Source organism: Artibeus jamaicensis, unplaced genomic scaffold, assembly GCF_021234435.1.
Source record: "Artibeus jamaicensis isolate MK-2021 breed Jamaican fruit bat unplaced genomic scaffold, CSHL_Jam_final scaffold_1964, whole genome shotgun sequence".
Taxonomy (NCBI): domain Eukaryota; kingdom Metazoa; phylum Chordata; class Mammalia; order Chiroptera; family Phyllostomidae; genus Artibeus; species Artibeus jamaicensis.
The window spans coordinates 57,468,125-57,488,765 of record NW_026522030.1 but is presented as its reverse complement, the minus strand read 5'-3'; the positions used below and the strand labels follow the sequence as shown (position 1 = coordinate 57,488,765).

At 39.3% G+C, this 20,641-nt stretch overlaps 2 protein-coding genes across 4 annotated transcripts in view; one reads left to right on the top strand and one right to left on the bottom strand.

The window, feature by feature from the left end:
* HACD4 (3-hydroxyacyl-CoA dehydratase 4) overlaps positions 1-4,787 on the top strand; it is a 31,523-nt gene extending 26,736 nt beyond the window's left edge. For all 3 annotated transcript variants that reach the window (XM_037153909.2, XM_037153908.2, XM_037153907.2), the window contains exons 6-7: positions 1,771-1,896; positions 2,740-4,787. In XM_037153909.2, the coding sequence (XP_037009804.1) occupies positions 1,771-1,896; positions 2,740-2,822 (209 nt within the window). In that variant the 3' untranslated portion in view covers positions 2,823-4,787. The remainder of the gene's footprint in view (positions 1-1,770; positions 1,897-2,739) is intronic.
* Positions 4,788-6,259: 1,472 nt separating this feature from the next.
* Positions 6,260-20,641, bottom strand: part of FOCAD (focadhesin) — a 321,710-nt gene continuing 307,328 nt past the window's right edge. Inside the window, exons 40-44 of the mRNA XM_053656269.1 lie at positions 19,183-19,360; positions 17,557-17,654; positions 15,869-16,120; positions 14,012-14,087; positions 6,260-12,088 (exon numbers count right to left, since the gene is read on the bottom strand). Coding sequence (XP_053512244.1) covers positions 12,015-12,088; positions 14,012-14,087; positions 15,869-16,120; positions 17,557-17,654; positions 19,183-19,360 — 678 coding nt within the window. The 3' untranslated portion in view covers positions 6,260-12,014. The remainder of the gene's footprint in view (positions 12,089-14,011; positions 14,088-15,868; positions 16,121-17,556; positions 17,655-19,182; positions 19,361-20,641) is intronic.

Here is a 20,641-nt window from a genome sequence, read left to right as displayed (position 1 = left end):
CAGTGAACAGAGGGGTGTACATATATCATTACATTTGTTTTAAAAAAACTTGAGTAGAGTCCTAAAAGAGGGATCCTTGTGTGATATGGTAGCCCCATCTTAATTTTCCGAGAGACTGTCATACTGTTTTCCATAGTGGCTGCACCAACTTACATTCCCACAAGGAGTGCATGAATTTTCTTTTTCTCCACCTCCACTCTAATACTTATTGATAACAGCTGTTTCACTAGGTATGAGGCGGTATCTCACTGTGATTTTGATTTGCATTTCCCTTATAAGTAGTTATGTTGGATATCACTAGTAAGTGGGATTATTAATTTCTCCTTTTGATATTAGTCTATAGAAACATGACAAATTTCTGTATGTTAATTTTATATCCTAATACTTTACTGTTCATTTATTCTATTAATTTTTTAGTGAATTCTTTAGGGTGTGTGTGTACATATATATATGTACACACACATGTATATTTACACACACACACACACACACACATATATATATAATCATGTCATCTGCAAATAGTGACAGTTTTACTTCCTCTTTTCCAGTTTGGATGCCTTTGCTTTTTGTCAGATTGCTATGACTAGGACTTTCAGTACTATATTGAAAACAGTGGTGACGGTGGGCATCCTTGTCTTGTTTTTGATGTCACAGGAAAAGCTTTCAGCTTTTCACTGTTGTTTATGATGTTAGCTCTGGCCTGTCATGTATAGTCTTTCTTATTTTGAGGTAGGTTACTTCTTGTACCCACTTTTTTGAGAATTTTTTCATAAATTAATGTTGGATTTTTGTCAAATGTATTTTCTGCATCTACTGAGTTATATAATCTTTATCCTTGATTTTGTTGATATGACGTATCACATTGTATTGTGATATTGAACCTTTTATTCCTGGTATAAACCCCACTCGATCATGGTGTGTAATCTTTTTAATTATTGGATTTGGTTTGCTAATATATATTGTTGAGAATTTTCTGCATATCTTCTGCTGAGTATCAGTACTGCTGGTGTTGTAGAATGATTTTGAAAGCACTCCTTCTTCCCATTCTGGTAGGGAAACCATATGTGCTAGTGCTGAAGTGCCCTACCAGTGGGGCGCTTGCTCCTGGTGGGCAGCCCCACCTGCACATATAGTCCGGTGGGTGCATTCAGCAGTGCCCTTCAATATTTGCTACATTAACTTCTGGAGGGGAGGGGCCCTGTGCATGCACACTATGGCAGCCTTCTGTTCTTGCTGGAACTAGATCCAGAGCTGTGGCTAGGGACCTGCTACAGCAGCCCAACAGGTTGGCCAGAGACACTGGCTAGAGCTCCCCACCTACTATCCAAGGGCAAGGGAAACAGATTCCTCCAGTCCTGGAGAGTTCCCCCAGCTTCAGGACAGCTCTCGCTGTTCCCCAACCCTCTCTATGTGCAGCTGGCTTTCAGCTATCTTGCAGGAGGAACTGTTCTAAATGTTGGTGTACATTCGACGTGTTCTTTGGAGAGGGTGAACTCAGTGTCTTCCTACGTGGCCATCTTGGACTCACTTCTGAAACCAGTTACTTTATTGCAGAACTTTTCAGAATCTCTACTATACTAATGAGTGTTGTGAAACTCCAAGGGGAGAATATATGCAGCATTTTCTAAATCTGTCCATCTATTGCTGAAAGAATTCAACAACTGTCATAAAGCTGTCATTATCTGATTCAAAATATCCTTTGAAGACATACATCTCTGCAAGGGAAGCAGAGACACCTCCATGATCTTTTCTTCTTTCTTTAAACAGCGTTTGCCATCTATCAGTCTCTGCCGTATTTTGAATCATTTGGCACTTACTCCACAAAGTTGCCCTTTGACTTATCCATCTATTTCCCATATGTGCTGAAAATATATCTCATCATGCTCTTTATAGGTAAGTGTCTTTTCTATTTTGTTTTTGCATTCCTCCTGTTTTGGTTTGTACTGCTGTCTACCTTAACAAAGAGGTGTACAAATATGGGAAAGAACAAAAAGGAAGCCTGAAACAACAAATTAGATCTTGGTAGTAAAGCACCTCAGACTTATAATACTTTTTTTCAATATATCACAAGATCAAATGAGTAAGAGATGAACCAGAACAGATTTATTAGTGGAAAACCTAACTGCTATGTATGAAATATAGAAGTTTTGACCACAGATGCAGGTATCTACAAAAAAAAATCTAGATGTCAAATTGAGCACCCTTGTCTATTTCTGATTTTTCCATTTATTTCTATTTGCTTTTCTGTTTGTTTGGTCTTTATGTGCTAGCATTTCCTAGTAGGCAAGTGGGAGAAGGTGCTAAAGACTTAAGAAAAATGCATGCAACAAAAAATACAGTTGAAAAATTTGATAAATTTTTTCAGAAAATTGGGAAAAAGTCTTCCATTACAAAATTTTAGCTTCCTTAGCTCTAACCATCACTCATCCTCCAGATAATAAGTATTTCTAGAAGGTAACAACTATCATATATGTAAGAACAACATGTAAAAGAGAAGACAACGGTGAAACATTAGGGAGAGAAAAATTCTTTGCAATGAACAAAATAGTGAGATAGGAAGTTTGTTTTACTTTCCTTCCGCAGAAAATCTGGACACTTTTTAAGCATCCCTTCTTCAAATCTGCCCTGCAAAGGTCTCGCCCTGGACTCCAGGCAGTGCTCTAACTGCATTTTAAAACTTTCCGAAGGAGTGGCTAATCAGTCTTTCTTACTTTTACCATTTCCTTCTTGCGTTAGGTATGTATTTTACCTACAGTCATCTTTACTCAGAAAGAAGAGACACCCTCAGAGTCTTTTCCATTAAAAAGAAGAAAACGTGAGGCACATTGTTCTGATGTGACGCAAGACAAAACAGGCCTCGTGGATTCCGCTGCAGCAAAGTCAACACAGGAAGAATTCTGGTGGAAAAGTACCTAGTATTTGACAACAATCTGTGACAGCAGTCTTTGATTCTCACACATTATATTTTCAAAATGTATACTCTGAACAATGTGTTTCTCTAAAGCTCTGGATTTTATACAAGTTAAATTTATATTGTATGAAGCCTGATTATGTTGCTGTAAGGGTAATGAGAAATAAATTAATTGGAGTAGATTCAATTAAATTGAGAAACCAAAGCTGTTAATCTAACTTACATCTATTTTTTTCACTTCTGGATTTACAAGTAGCAGCAGATCCATGGGAGGGCAGTGATGTGAAACATGCTCTGCAGTTGTTAGAATAACATTTTACAGACAGATGTCGGCCTTCCGAGAGGTGACACTCACCTTAAACATCGGACACACTTAGAACAGCAAACATTCTTCCAAACCCTGAAAGAGTCTTCATTACTATTATGCAAGTGATTTGGGTTTTGATGCCTTAAAAGAGGAACCTGATGAAAATAAAACAGACCCCTGATAAATACACAATGTCCCATATTCCTTTAAAATAATCAGGCCACATCTACCTTCCAGAGAGATAAAAGTTACAAAAATATAGTAAGTCATTTAAAGAAGGTAAGAAAATTAAGAGCTGGTCATGTTTCAGATCATTTATTACAATTTAACTGTTGCTAGTTACTATAATATCAAATATAAGTCATCACTGATAGTTTTGAAAACTGATCCTGTCTTTGAAGATTTAAAATATATATGAATAACTAATGGATTATTTGTGAACCATTGGTATATCATTCACTTTTCTTGGAAGAATTATAGAATCTTATTTATCCAGCGACTATATAAAAAGGTTGCTAAACATTTTGTTACATATAAACCAGGTGGCAAAATGTAATTACAAAAAAAGGGTAATCTTATACCACTAAATAAAACAATTGAGAATTAATAAAAATAACTGATATCTTTATAAACTCAATGTCATTTAGATTTTAAAAGTATTAAGATTAGCCACTTAAAAAGCTGCATTTTATTTTGCTTTTAAAGTTGCTTATTTTACTTGTAAATTTAAAAATTACTAAAAGCTTTAGTGTGCAAAGAGAACAGGCACCCTTCACAAACTTTAGGTGCCTTAGTCTAGTTTCCTCCAATACAGAGGGCTACATACCCTGGGAAGACACACATCTGGAGTCACTAAAATGAAGATAAAAAACTAGAGAAACTACTTAATTGGGTCATTAAAATAAATTAAAATTTTACTACTAAATAATACTTTAATTTTTCAAGCAATTACCTGAAGAACCTTCTTACTTCCTAAAATGAAAGACCAAAAAGAAACACAAGTAAATTTATAATTATGTTAATTTTGAAATAGAGATGGGCATTGACAATAATTCGAGGTATCTACAACAATTATTAAGATCTGTAATTTCCTATGGGGACATAGTCACAATTGTTAGTGTTACTGTGGTTGGTTGCTTATATTAAAATTGACATACTAAATTTCATTAGAGATTCATGAAAATAATGGTGTATTTTCTTCTCCCACTCAAGTTCATGTTCCAAGGTTAAGTAAACAGAGTAACCATCTAGCTAACTGGATGTCACCAAGATTGCAAACTTCATTCCTTTGGTTATCTGTTTTAACTCTGTTGAATCTCCATTCTGTTTTGCTCAGCCTTTGATCACAAAGGCTTAGTTTCTCAAATCTAATTGATATAGATGAAATAGAAACCATGAGATATTTCGAAAGCTTAATATATAACTTTTAAATGATTTTTCTTTGGAGTTTCAAATGCCAAGGTGAATTACCTAAACTTCCAAGTATACCAAACAAAGGAACAATAATCATAGCAGCAGTGCCTCTGGTGAGGAAAAAAAAAAAGAAAACTACACCAAATTAACTGCTGTGGAGAATTTACTTCATCACTCTGAAAGTTACTAAAAATACCACACACACACACGTATTGTCAGAGTCCCTGAGCTTTTCCTTTATCAAAGCAGTTGAAACAAGACAATAACAAACACTTCCAACATATTCATTCAGTTAGATGAGTTTTATTTTACTGTAGTATGCTTTCCATGAAACAGTCGTAGCTTTTGATCCAATGAACATGTTAACCTTAGTAGAAGGAGTTGAGCCCTAGCGACTGCTTACACATGCCTATTTCACTCAACAAGAAACACTTATTTTGTGCCAAAATGTGCCTGACAGGTCAACATGATAAAAGCTTTATCAGGCTTCCTGCAAACATGTTTTTTATTAAAGAAGTACCATATCTGCCCTGGCTGGTGTAGCTCAGTGGATTGAGTGTGGGCCTACAAACCAAAGGGTCGTCAGTTTGATTCCCCGTCAGGGCACAAGCCTGGGTTACGGGCCAAGTCCCCAGCAGAGGGCATGTGAGAGGCAACCACACATTGATGTTTTTCTCTCTCCCCTTCCCCTCTCTCTGAAAATAAATCTAAAAAAAAAAAAAAGTCCCAAAGAAGTTGGACCCAAGAAGGAACACACTAAGGCACATCATCATTACATTAGCCAAGATTAAAATGAAGGAGAATCCTAGAAGCAGCAAGAGATAAGGGGACAGTCACTTACAAAGGAGTCCCCATCAGACTGTCAGCAGATTTCTCAAAAGAGACCTTACAGGCAAGAAGGGGCTGGAAAGAGGTATTCCAAGTCATGAAAGGCAAGGACCTACATCCAAGATTGATCTATCCAGCAAAGCTTTCACTTAGAATGGAAGGGCAGATAAAGTGCTTCTCAGATAAGATCAAATTCAAGGAGTTCATCATCACCAAGCCCTTATTATATGAAATGTTAAAGGGACTTATCTAAGAAAAAGAAGATAAAAAAGATGAACAGTGAAAGGACAGCAAACTCACAGTTATTAACAACCACACCTAAAACAATAGCAAACTAAGAGGACAGCTAGATCAGGAGCAGAACCATAGAAATGAAGATCACATGGAGGGTTAGCAACAGGGGAGTGGGAGAAGGAGAAGGGGGGAGAAGGTACAGAGAATAAGTAGCATAGATGGTAGGTAGAAATAGATAGGGGGAGGGCAAGAATAGTATGGGAAATATAGAATCTAAAGAACTTCAGACACATGGACATAAACTAAGGGGGGTGATGGTGGGGGAGGGAGTGTGCAGAGTGGAGGGGAATGAAGGGGGGAAATAGAACTGTAATGACATAATTAATAAAATATATTTTAAAAAAAAGAATGCACCACATCTCATTGAAGTCCCTAAGAGAGTTAACTTATTTAACCATACCTAATTTTGCCTATATTGTGCAAATTGTCACCTACAAGAATCTGTTTCTTCCAAAAGTTGAAGTAGCTATAACATCTATAGCTAAATGTTTCTCTGGAAAAACTTACATTTATTTAAATTTATGCACAAATACAACACAGTTACATTTTTATTTTATTGGGCTAAAGTTCAAAGGAATTTAAATAAAAATTATCTCCTCTTTCCTCAACATCTTCCTCATTTATTTTTACTTTGAAACATTATTTTGTTTTTCCTGTGTTTAGATAATTTTTATTTCTTCTTCTGGATCTATGTGATATGCTAATTTTGATTTGGTTCTTTTCTCCAGATCATTTACTCAAAGTATCTCCAGGGAGCAATGGTCACAGAACTAACCAGTGCCTGTTTAAAATGCGGATTCCTTTTTCCTCCCCTCAGTCGCTCCGATCCCTCACCTCCCCTGCCCCCAACAAGCTGTCATTCTGTTCTCTATGAGTTTGTCCCCATTTTCCTTACTAGTTCAGTTTGTTCATTAGATTCCACATGAGTGAAATTGTATGGTGTTTGTCTTTGGATGTCTGGATTGCACTAAAGATCTGACCAGAGAGCCCGGAGCCTGCATTTTGATAGGGCCCTCAAATGAGCCTCATGCACACCACAGTTTGGGAACCACAGCTTTTGAATGTACTGTGTTTCAGCTTTGGACAGAGAGTTGTGAATAAGAACTATTTAAGTTAAAGTTTTCTGCCCTGGCTGGTGTGGCTCAGTGAACGGAGCACCAGCCTGCTAACTGAAAGGTCATCAGTTTGATTCCTGGTCGGGGCACCAGCTGGAGTTTTGCGAGAGAGGCAGCCAATCGATGTTTCTCTCCCTCTTTCTCCCTGCCCTTTCTCTGAAAATAAAATCTTAAAAAAAACGTTTTCTGTGCATTTTCTTACTCTTAAATAGTTTTTCAAGATACTCAGTGGAAATTATTAACCAATTAATCTATCTTTGCTAAGGTATCTGGCATTTTAAATCTTGCTTTAAGGAAGGTTAGTCAATTCTTTATGAAAATCAATTAGTAAAAACATCCCTTAATTTATTAGATAATGTAGGAGTCCACTGCGCACTTACTTCGTGGTGCTCGGCCGAACCACGGGTCCTGTGAGAGCAGAGCGGTCTGGAGTTAAGAACACTGGGGTTGACTGGAGATCCAGCTCCGATGTTTACGTACTGAGTGAATCCCCAAGTTCGTTTCCATAACCGCCCCAGGTGGTTGTGAAGAGCAGAGGAAGGACGGTACGTTAAACTTTTGTAAATTATAAAGGGCTACTCAGGAGTAAAAAAATTGTAGCATATTTCCTGGAAGCTTTCCTTTATGGCATGATGGTTTCCTGATTTATATTTTCTGAACATAAGCTCCATGAGAACAGGAACATCATGTCCTGTTCACTTTGCACCTTAGAACCTTCTCTGGTGGCGCATTATAGACACAATTGTTTTGCAAATCTGACTTTGTGGATTACTACCAGTACATCCAGAAAACAAAAATTTTAAGAAATCTGGTAAATTGGGTGATGTTTCCATTATATTTGATTAATCTTAGAGTACCTCATGTTCAGAAGAAACCTAATATAGTTTAAAAATTTATATAAGTATCTTTTCTTAATGTGCTATTACTTGCTTCTGTGTTTTAACTGTTAAGGAGAACACCTGATAAGCCCTTATTATATGAAATGTTAAAGGGACTTACCTAAGAAAAAGAAGATAAAAAAGATGAACAGTGAAAGGACAGCAAACTCACAGTTAGTAACAACCACACCTAAAACAAAAGCAAACTAAGAGGACAGCTAGATCAGGAGTGGAAACATAGAAATGAAGATCTCATGGAGGGTTAGCAACAGGGGAGTGGGAGGAGGAGAAGGGGGGAGAAGGTACAGAAAATAAGTAGCATAGACAGTAGAGAGAAAATATATAGGGGGGAGGGTAAGAATAGTAGGGGAAATACAGAATCTAAAGAATTTCAGACACGTGTTCATGAACTAAAGGGGGAAATGGTGGGGGAGGGGTATGCAGGGTGGAGGGGAATGGAGGGGGGAATAGAGCAAATGTAATGGCATAATCAATAAAAAAAATAATAAAAAAAGAAATTTCCATATCTTACCAAGTCCCCATGTACACTGCAGGCCTGTATCCAAGCATTACAGCTACTATTTTCAGTGAAACATATAAAAGTGGTAGCATTTCTGTTACATTTTAGAATTCAGAAAGCACATTTTTGTATTCTTTTAACCCTCACAGCTACCTCGTCAGGTAGGTTATTCCTTTTATCCAAGAAATAAAACCAGAGTCAGGGAGTCATCCCCGTCGTTTTTCTTCAGTTTCATATTCAATAATTTAGCTGGATATTTCTTCACAGGTTCCCTATGTTTGAAAAGAATTGAATGTTCTTTCTAAATTATAATTTAAAATTTTTAAAATTTTTGTGAATTAAAAATTCACAAAATTTACCTTGTGAATATTAATAGATTACATGTTGACTTACTAGTTCATAAATACAATATGTATCATACATTTTAAGAAACTTTAGAATTTCCAGATTTAGAATAAAGTATTTCCTTCCGGAAAATCTGAAAGCATGTTCCCCTCCCCCAGCCCAGAGTGGTGACGAACACACTCACACATGGAGGTGATGCTGGGCGGTGGCTTCCCCAAGAGTGACCAGGGATGTGGACGTGGTGGCCTCACGCTGCCCCTTGGTTCCACTGAAATGCCTGCTGCTGACCAGAGGCTGGTTTGGGTCAGAGACACAAACTGACCAGAGACGTGGCCAACGACTCGGACTTTAAGGGAGGGCCCATCCTCTTTACCAAATGATCTGATTTATCTTCTAAAACAGCAATTTACCAAAGTGCTTACCAAAAATCTACACCTACAGCTTACTTTCAAAGTGATTAAGTTATTTCAAGAGACTAGTTGAGTCCTTAACAAAATCTTATTCCTTATATAGTTATATATCAATCTCTTTGGTTAAAACCATTTGGAGAAATTAACTCCATCAATTAACTTCGAAAAAAGGTTATTAACAACTGATTAATTCCCACAGAGCCACTAGATAAAAATATAACACAAAAGATTTTAGGCACTTACATGAATCCCAACATCTGTTCCAAATGAACACTTTTCAAATCCAGAACCAGGGCATTTGGATATTTCTGAGACACACGACATGGCTTTAACCCCACATGACGACTTGTTAGGATATCTCAACATACTGTTTGTCTTGGTGACTTATGATTTCAGAAAATAACAGAAGATGACTGGTAAGGAAACTTTTTCTTTTGTATAGAGTTTGGAACATCTGGTCTAAAAAAGCAGACTTCTGGGTTTGAAGGAAAAAAGTAAAATATCCTAAGGGAATAATTAATTCCTACCTAAGGTCATACAGGTAACCAAATGAAGGGGTATTACTATTCCAGTGTCCTATACCTTAGAATGTTGAGATTCTAAAATTTTTAGGTTTTCAAATTTTGAGTCTTCCATTTTAGACTCTTTAGAGGTTCCCATGAATAGGAAAACCCCACACATTTTGTGCACAAGAATGCTGGTGACAAAAACAGGGAGTGAGGGTAGAGGGGTCGGAGGCACATCTTACCCCTGCCTTTGTACTCGTCTGTGTCCTAGTCAAGGGCAGGGGCAGGGACGAAGTCTGCACAGAACGGGCTGACTCCTCATCCTTCCCCTGAGTATCAGCCAGCTCTCTCTCGGGAGAAAACTGCAGAGTAGCTCCTCAGTGTCCACTTCCTGTTCTCTGTTCTTTATTGCCATCCATGTTTGCAACCCGGCCCAGGAATCTACAGTCCTTCAACCCACAGAGGACCTGTTCCTCTGCACTGTAGCTCCTAAACTTCTCAATTTTAGAGACTTACTAACATGAGCCAGGATTATTTCTTTGATCTGACTACAGCAACTACCTTAAGCATATAAGCCATAGGTTTAATAAAGCATATTAAACCACAAGTATATTAAAACTAAGGTTTAATCATTGGTGGAAGTTTCCATCTTAAAGTGTGTGTTGATGAGCCTGATGTAGTAGAACTGCATCTGAAGTTCTAGGAGCTTGGTTCTAGGAATAGCTCTGTCGCTTCTAAGATGTGTTTTCTCCATTTAAAAATAGAAAATAATGCCTCTTCACAGTCTCGTTGCATAAGTTAAGTAAGATAACACAAGCGAAAGCTCCACTGCACTGCCTGGCATCTAACGATAAATATTAGATGAACTGCAATCTCTCACTGAAGGAAGTACAAGAAACTGTAGGTGGGAAAAAGAGGGAAGCTGGCTTCTACTGTAAATACTCTACATTTTTGCTTCCTTTAAATTCATTTCTCTCTAGCTCAGCCTCTAAAGAAGAATATATATGAAATATCGGCAATGCGAGTAAATACCACCCGAGAGCTCGCATTCCCTTCCTTTTTTTTTTTTCTGTAGGCATCTCAGCCAAAGAAAGAACTGTGACCTGGGAACAGCATGTGAGTTACACAGTGAAGCACAATTTCTTCAGACCTAAAAACATAAATCTAGCTATTTGGAAAACAAAATTAGTCGATCTATTTTTATCCTAAGTAGGTACACCTGGAGACAACATTGAGGCACTGTCACACGGGAATGCCGCAAGTCCCATGGCGCTTAGAAAGCAGCAGGCACTGCGTGTAGCATGACAGACACAAAAGTACGCTATTCCAGCGACACGAGATCTCTCCCCAGTGATCCTGTATACATGTACAGCAGTATGTTTAAGTGATTGGCTAATGGCAACCCTGATTAATGACTGTATAAAGAGAAGATAATGAGCAAACATCAAAATTAAAATGCTGGCTGATTCTCAAGCTGTTGAGTAAAATGCAACCCTTGAGGACACTGTCACATGTCTTCATTTACTTATCATTAGGCTGCTAGTGATCCTGATTAAGATAGGAATTTGTACTTACAAAAAAGATTAATCTTTCCAGGAGGTATTTGTCATGTTTTCCTTGCCTAGCATTCCATAATCTTTCTTCTGGGGGAACCCAGTACACGGGGACATGCGACCCAGAGTACCCCACTTACGAGGAGCTCACATGTGACTCGAGATGAACTGGAGTCCTCCCCCTGTTGCTACTGCACACCTGTGAGCAAAGGCACCTTGACAACTACACGGGGTGACGCGAGAGGAAGAGCCTGACGACATTGTCTGACTCCCTGGATGCGGCTGTGCCCGGACAGATCTACTCTTTAATTCTTGGTTTGTGAACAAGTTATATTCTCCTTTTTAGCTGAAGTCATTTTCACCCGTATTCAAGAGACTCAAGCAAAAGAAAATTATAGTCATTGCTAATGAATCTGATTTAGCAACTGTTTAACACCATGCTTATTATTTAAATGTGTATAGCAGTTCGAAGAGAATACATCAATAAGAAAAGATGTCTAACTCATTGAATCAATGAATATCCTCTATATACTTAATAAAAAATAAACTGTAATTCCTCCGTCAATACTATAGTTTGCTTTTGCTAGTAAAATCTTACCTATGCCTTGAAATAAGTAAAATTCACAAAATTCAGATTATTTTACTAGAATTTTTTTTGGAGGTGAGGAATTTTTACAGTCAAAGTTTCACAATGAAAATCTTAAGGTGGAACTCTAGCCAAATTAAAAAAAAGTTCAAGTTTTCATTTCAGTCTCCACTGGCCTGGGGACCAAAGCAGTGCCCCCTCTCCTGGCATTCATGGCTCAGACTGTTGGCTAATAACTCTCTGCATCATGTCTCAGGGATCCCAGGTGCAAATTCTGAGCAACTGCTTCCGTGTGTGTGGTTTTCGTTTCCCAGCTGAGGACGTGGCTGGCTACGGCAAAACCGCTCACCAGCCATACGCTCTGGTCCACACGGCTTTCTTCTTAAACTCTGGGAGAACTCTTAAGGACAGCAGGGTGGCTGAGGGGACAAAAAAAAGTGCACTGCTGTATTTGGTGATGCTTCATTTGCAAAGGTAATTTAGAGAAAAAAATGTATCAGAACAGAACTTGCCTTTTTCTCTCACTTGGCTAATGTTCAAGACTAAGACTTCCCATCAAGCCTTAGGCAGAATTTTAATGGAAGAACACCATTAATAAAGACTGGGGGAAATTTTTGTTTTGTTTGCAACCAGCTCAGGGGGAAATTCTGCAGAATCATAACAAAAACTGACTTCAGGGATATTGGTGACAGTCTTTTCCTTCATCTGGGTGCTGATTACATAGGCATGTTCCCTTTATAAAAATCTACTTGTGACTTGAGTACTTTCCTAAATGAATGTGATATTTCCATTAAATACTTAATGATAAGGTAAATAAACAATAACAACAAAAAAACCCCACCACCTGATCCTATAATGAAGTTAGGCTCATGGACTTGATGGAGCAAGCATAACTGTATTAAACTATATTTGAACATGTACCCGTAAGTCCACAGCTTTTCTTATCTGTCATGGGTCCCTCAGGGATCAATTTAAAACATGGAAGTTCTGTGCAATGTGTGTAGGTAGCTTATTATAAATACTATTTTAGAATATTAATGTAAATATATTGAGATGTTATTTAAAACATAATAGGGTGAAGGAATGTAGGTAAGCCAGAGTTACACAATTATTGTAGAAGACTCTAATAAGCTCTTGAATATATAATCAAGTTGAGTGTGTACTTTCTTGACCCACATACTCTTTTCCTCATCAGTATCAACTGTTTGTTACCTTCATAACCTAAGACTGTGTATGTCTGGAGCGACCAATGGTGTTACGGACCCACGGCCATTAGAAATGAGTCCAAACTGCCTAATGCAAACAAATGGAGGAAATCCTAGCAGCAAATCTCCAGGGGTGGACCTAGTTGAAATATTTCAGGCCCCAGCCCTTAATCTCAAAGAAGTTCTGTGACTGACCAGAATCGCCTTCACAGACATGGCCCCCACTTGCACTTTGTGGGTAGGGAGAATCAGAACCAATATTTTAGGAAATTCTCACCAGTTTGGCAAGTAATCATTTATACCACACTTAAAGTAAAACACGGTCATGCTGTGACTCCAGGCTGGAGGGAGGCCTGCCAGACTGCCCTGAGAGTAGGCGGACGGCAGGCACCCTTACCAGGTCGGGGTGCAGACTCCCCGCCCCAGCCCTATGGCATGAATGGCACTGCAGCTGTCTCGGGCCACAGAGCCAGGCCTAAAAGACTTCTCATATTTGAGTAAAAACACCTACTCAACTCTCACAGAAAGATCTCCTATGTTTGTGGGTCCTGCAGCCGCAGGTTAACCAATCAGCAGAGGAGCACTATGAAAATGTGAAGACCATCGAACTACCTGAACACTTAGAGAATGTCCACTCCCTTGGAAAATACTGGGAAGCCATTAGAAATACTGTTGTGAAGCCAGTGTAAGAACAGGCTCAATGCCTTAAAAATAATTTTAAAACAGAAAGGCAGTATTCAAAGTGTCTATGTATATTTTGTCAATTGTAATTTTAAATATGTTAAAACAACATGTACACAGAGGAAGCAAAGACTTCTTAGGAAAAATGTCAAAGTTATTGTTGGCTAATGGGATTCTGGATTCCTCTTTTTCTTTTAACGAATTTTCTAAATTTTAATTAAAACCATATTTTACAATTATGACAATGCATTTAAATAAAAGTTAAATTGAAAGACACTAAAAGTCTTTTTTAAACCTGCTTTCTAACTCACAGTGCCACACTGGAGACAGCTCCAGGTGACTTCTCTGAACTGAACCAAGAAGAGCCCTTCCCAGAACCAACATCCACTAAATGCTGTTTTGCAGCACAGACATTAGCTTTTCACCTACACTGGGCATAGAGCATGGAAATCATACCTCTTAAAAGACCCTTGGATCTTACAGAGAGGCCTTCTTTAGGGCTTTCCATGAGGTTGAATAGCCAGTCGATGAACTAGGGTGAAAACAAAGAACAGTATTAGTGAAGACAACCCCACCACTAGTCAGAGATTAGTCAGACCCTTGCGCCTACGTATATGTGGATCGGCGCACTGGTCCCTGGGCAACACCTGACAGGGCTGGGACAGTCCCTGGAAAAAGGGACTAGGCACAAGATGTTAAAGATAGACGTAACTCTCATTTTGTCAGGTGACCCACAAAGTCGAACCTTCTTCCTTTGCTGAATTCTCTGAGCCCTGCTATGGGTGGTGAGAATGAGGTACACTTGGGCCCCGAGGGCCTCCCGCATGCCATGAACATTTTCTCCTGTTACTCTGAGAAGACCTGGCAGGACAAGAGCCTTGCCCATTCCCACTCTCAATGAAGAGCAGAGTGGAGAGTTGAACCCCAGTGTTCCTGGCTCCAAAGCCTTATACTCTTTCTTTGCATTGTGCTGCCTGCTACCTGGGTCTGTGTGCAACAGGTCTAGGCTCCCAGGCTGGGTGTACTGTAAAATATGTTTCTGTAGATAAGACCAGTTTATGCCCAAATGAATATGAAATATAAGTGGAAATGTAGGAGAAAAGGCATAAAATAATTTATTAGGTAGAGCCAAACTTGTTAACTGCAAATAAATCCTGCAAATAAAGTGGAAACTCATATTCCTCATGAGTTTTACTGATTTCCTAGGGTGCGTCCAGAACTGGTTGTGAATCAGATAGGGGGTAATTTTATCGACTCCTGAATGTTGCCAACCTTGACTCATTTGAACTCCGGATATACAAGCTGTGCTGAAGAAAGAGTAAAATAGAGAAAAAAATATTCCTAACTCCGTGCTTTAATTAAAAGTTTGTTTCTTTGTTTATTTTCCTTTTACCAAGTTTGTTTTAAAGTATCCTACTGGTAAAGTAAATATGCTCAGTGGAGTGTGTGTAGCTGCACTGTGGGTGCACAGTTCAAAGTGTTTTTTATAGACTGGTGTTCAGGTTTTATGAATAAGCTACATGAAGTTACATTTAAGCTTTCTACCTCAAAAAAATCCAATTTTGATTAAAATGACATTCAGAAAAGAATCTTTCAAACAACTGTATAAAAATAAGGACAGGTCGGAACCACATAATGAGAATACCAGGAAAGCACAGTATTTTCATATGCTCTGCACAAAAACTAGTAGCCTGGAGAATCTTAGTATCAAAAGCCAAAAGGTACCTCCTACAGTGTGGATTTCCCTGAGGGCAAGGGTGATCACAGTAGATCTGCACAAATCTCCCCGCAGTCTCTAGCACAAGCCAGGAGCACCACGGCACCTCGGGCCTAGCTGCAGGGTGAAAGGAGCTGAGCTACAAGAGGATGGATGCTCCAGACTCATGCTTCCCCACAGGAGTTGTCCCTGATTCCCTCCCTGGAACTGCTGACCAACCCAGTCCTTGTTCATCACCACTGTATCCTCCTTTATCATACCATCTTGCAATCTTGAACTTGTCTTCTTCACTGGGGATTCTGAGCTCTCAGATACTCATCATTTCATCTCCAGGAGCAAGAACACATGTGCCTTCAATAAATGAATGCGTGTATAAGCTTTTCCATCCACCTCACCTCCACTGTAAGCAAGTTGTTACTACTGTTATCGTTAGTCTCCATCTCTAAGGCTCCACATCTGGCTGAGGTTTGGGGCTGAGCATGAAAGCCTGTGGTGTGATTCAAGTTTCACTTAACTCCCACTTCAAATCTACAGCAGAAATTGCTGAGGAGCAAAACGGCTGTCTGCCCTGGTAAGCAGGTGGCTGACAACCTCACCTTCTGGGTCTGTTCCTTCCACGGCTCTTTCTGCAGCAGAAGAAGCATGCTACTGGGTAGAAGAGTGAGAGCCTCCTGCAGAGTGACCCTGTGCATTGGACTTCTGCCAAGGAAGCTTGATGCTGGCTCAGCAGGGCCATTTTCTTGATGCCATGGCAACCAACTGGCACTGAGACCGAGGAGGAGAGGGGCTGCATGGTCTGCCCATGCAACCACTGTGGTTGCAAATATCAGCAAGAAGAAGTCCAAAGCCTACAATGGAAATTGAAACAAGGCTAGGTCACATGTTTTCACAATTCAAAATAACACATGTTCACATGCACAGCCCCCATCATGATGCAATGTTGTCTTCCCCTTCACTCAACCCCTCCTCCTGCCTCACCCCGCTCCAGGAGAGGAACTGGACTGAGGAACAAAATCCGTTTCCATGCTTAATAAAGAGACAACGTAGGGCTTTGGTAGGTTTCCGGGATGCTACAGAAGGCCTATCGGGGTCATCGTTACTGCTCTAACATTTCGGGAGAAACAGAATTGAGTTCCTAATCATACTGAGATCCAAATACTCATCTGGTTTGCTGTTTTCAAAGATACTAAAAAACTAAGAGTGATACAGAGAGAGATATTTAGAAATATATTTCTGGTCTTACTCTATTTTTGAACAATAACCAATAACTCTCCTCATCCCTTTCTAACGAATCTGCCTAGAATCCATCCCTTTAGATTTGAGACTAATACAGACAATGGTAGAAATGGTGACAACGCAGGCTGCCTCTGCCCTGTTGGGTTACTGTGACTTAAACTATACTTCTTTGTGCCTGTCTGTATTGTCTAGGTTAGAAAAGATTTTCATAAGAAAACAGAAAAGACTAATAAAAATTCAGGAGATCAGAAGAACAAGAGGACAGATCATGCTAGTTTAAAAAAGTTTAAAAATAACTCCTCAATTTCTTAAAATTCCTATTCTTGCTAACTAAAATTTTAAAACACACATGACTCCTCAGAAAAGTATGGCAGATTTTCTATCAACATTTCAAGTTCTATACATTTTTATGCACAAAGGAAACACGTAAAACATGTCTATAGGGAAAAAAATTCCCCTAAAAAATGTACGGTTGGCTGCTAAGAAAATGAGGCACGTGGGAAGGCGCTGTTATCACTTTATTTATCAGTCTTTTTCTTTTTTAACTTACCGAATACCAGTGGTTGTTAACCTTTTTTGGGTCACGGGTCATTTTAGGGGTATGCTAAAAATCCCTAATATATACACACACACCCTAAGTATTGGTGCATACAAGTTACTTGCATATGCTCCAGGAATCTCTTCGGACCAGCTGTGGGAGCCCTGCTGGGCCAGTGTAGAGGCCAGAATCCTGTAGCCCACCTCCTTGTGGGATCAAGCGTAAGTACAAGGACCCTGAGTCCCCTCCCCAGCTAGTGTCCTCTGTCTGCTGCCTGTTAAGGAATGTATTCTGTTGCAATATTTTTTCAGACATCAGCCCTCGGTGTCTCCAAGAGCCTGGTAAGAACATGCATTTGTTTGTGACATCAGAGTTGTCACCACTGTTGTTTCCGAAAAATAAAAACAAGGAGGAAAAGAAAGCTACAAGCAGCAACATATTCCTCTTTTAGGAGAGCCAATATAAGTTCTGTATTTTAAGAAAGCTACAAATTGCTTCTCTAAATTGTACCTCATCGAGAGCCACATTGGGAACAGGTGCTGACTGGTAAGCAACATTTCGGATATAGCCCATCAGTTCCAAGAGCCATTCCATTCTCTTCAGCACACCTGAAAAGAAAAAAAGCCATTTTCCGAACCAGCCATGGTTTTTCCTTTGAAATGCAAAACAGAACAGTAGTAACTGCCATAACTCAGGAACGGCTGGTGCGGGTTTCACGCGAAGGCCCCTCACAGTACTGGAGACTTGCAGTTGTCGGTGAGAGTGGACGCCATTCATACCAAATGACTATTTTAGTCTTTGTTTTCAATAGCTAACTTATTCTTCAAACCTACCCACCCACTGGTGATAAAATGCATTTCTTAGAGTTTCTTTCTGAACATGAAACACACTTGGGGAAAACTGGTACACCAAAAGCCAGTAATATTGAATCTTGGATTAGTTGTTTTTATAGTTCTTAGAGTAAATGTTCCCTCTTCATGCCAAAATCACAGAAAAAAACCTATCCAAAGACATAAAAGGAAAAATAGAAACCAGCTATTACAGGGTAACTGGAGAATAAACATAAATATTGATTTTTTTCCTTTTTTATTTAAAAAAAATGAGGATTCCCATTAGGGTAAAAACTACTTGGAAAGGTTTTCAAAGTTAAGGTTAGAACCAATGGCAGTATCAAATCTATTTCAATCTGCTTGATGTATCTTCATGCTTAATTGGGAACACCTACTGCATTTTTTTCTTGATAAATACAGTTTTGGTTTAGAGGAAAAAAGTCTAGTTTCTCATCACAGGTTCCTTCTGCAAGTGGTAAAGTACTAATGCATATATGAGACCACTGTTTCAACTGCCACAGAGGCAGAGGGATCAAAATTTCCCATGCAGTTTGGGAAAGAACATTACAATCAGGTGTGCCGGCTTTCTCTCAGAACTTCACATATACTAGAGATGGGGGACACTGAGCGAAGAAATGCCAGTAACTGGCCGGTGGTCACAGGGCTTCCCAGCCACACATCTCACGGGAGTAACCAGGTGCCTCTCAGAACCTAGGACATAGTCTCGAGAAGTCTAAGCACATGACTACGGCCCTGGGGGAGAAATGGAGGTGTTCCCTTTTCAGACGACTCTAAACCCTAAATGTCTACAAGGGTTTCATAGTTGCACCCTATAATTCACTAGCAGAGCCTTGGCCTGGAACTTCTGGCTTGAGGACATGGGTAGGTTGTCCAGATTTTGTTCTTCTCACCTCTGTTCTAAATAGAACAACTATTTAATTTCATTGTTTGTTTTTTGTTTGTCTGCTAAACAACTACCCAAGCGCCATTTTCATGAAAACATCAGGCATAATCAATGGCTGTGCAGTCTGTCTGAGAAACTGAAGCAGGCAGAATCTACCTGATAAACTTGTTTATATCCTTGAGGGCCAAAAACAAGATAAAAATCCTCGCAAGAATTTGATCCCATCTCCAACGAGCAGATGTTATCAGATGTAACTGCTCGTTTCCACTCAAGCTGCTCCTTATTTGGGGTACGCAGGCTCGCCTGCGTCCAGAAGCACTAAACCAGTTGTTAGGTGGAGGCAACTCAAACGGGATGGCAGCAGACCCTTCTGTTCCTGATGTTCACCCACACGGGCCTCACCTGTGTTGGCGTGGCTCACAATCCGTGCGTGGTATAGGCTGTGCAGCATCATCCAGGCCAGCGTGTCTTTTTCATGGTGCTGAACAGCAACACTGAGCATGTCAGTCAAGCCCATCAAGGGGAACCGTCCTTGAGAGACCAAGTACAGTCTGACAAAGGCCACCTTTTCTATGCTGCTCTGCAAAAAAGCAAATTGTTCAGTTGCTATTAAATTAACTGAAGTTGTCACAGGCCCTCAGGGCAAGGGCAAAACAGAAAGGGTGAGAGTGAAGTTGATTATTATTCCAAATGCTAAAACTGCTTATTTCCTGCAGCGTGTGACCTAGCTGCCTGCGTGCTCTATTGAAATGCACATGTAGATTGAACACTGTAGTGTCGCCTCCTGTTTTCTTACAGAAACCAGAAATGATTTCGGGGGTTAACTGGTGATGATATTTAGTAAAAACACACAAATAATAACAATGACAACACACACACACACACAGCAGTTATCTTATGCGGGGCACCATTCTGAGCACTTAACCTATATTAATTGGGCAGCGCACAGACCTCTGGGGGACTCTGAGACCCTTTTAGAGGATCTGTGAGGTCAAACTATATTCATAATAGCATCAAACTGTAGTAATAATATTCATTATATTTTCCACTGCCACTTAAAATTTTTTAAAAATCTAGTTTCACTTAAAATGTCCCTGTAAATAGAAATTATTAGTTTCATTAAGCCTTTGCCCTTGAGGGCACATCTTTCCAACACTCCGTGTGACAAGACAGGTCTGCACACGTGAGAGACTTCTGCTGCATGCCGGGGCCTCAGCTGTCTCAAGGAAAAACACTTGCAACACTGAGCTGGAAGCTGAAATGGCAATTCTTCCCATGGAACTCCCATGGTTGTTCAAATGAGTATCTGAATGACTGTTTTCTTAAAACTGAAGGAAATGAGACTCTCACCTCAAGGAAAATACTTGACAATATTCACTGCCAATAATATAAAGTCTGAACTTTCAAGCACAAATTAGATTTTTGCAAAATCTGTATCTGCTTATATGAGTTTGTCAGCTTCCCAATACATAAAAGACTTTTCTGATGAGACTGCTGGTGATACTAACAAATATGGTGTTTTGATATTATATAATGAAATGTATCAACATTTGAAAGATTTTCAAAACTTAGTGATTCAAAATTTTTCAAATGGCCAACATACAATATTACAAAATCATGCACTGGTAACAGACCAAGAGCACAGGGGAGACCAAAGCATTTTAATGTAACAGAGTGTGTGAAGTTCATGGATTACCGTATTTTCAGATCATAAGACGTACCTAGGTTTTAGAGGGAAATAGAAAAAACTTTTTGAAGCAAAAAATGTGGTAAAATATTTAATAACATAAATAACATAACATTTCACCAATGTAAATGTAAAGCTACATTCAAACTATAAGACAAACCCCCATTTCCTCCC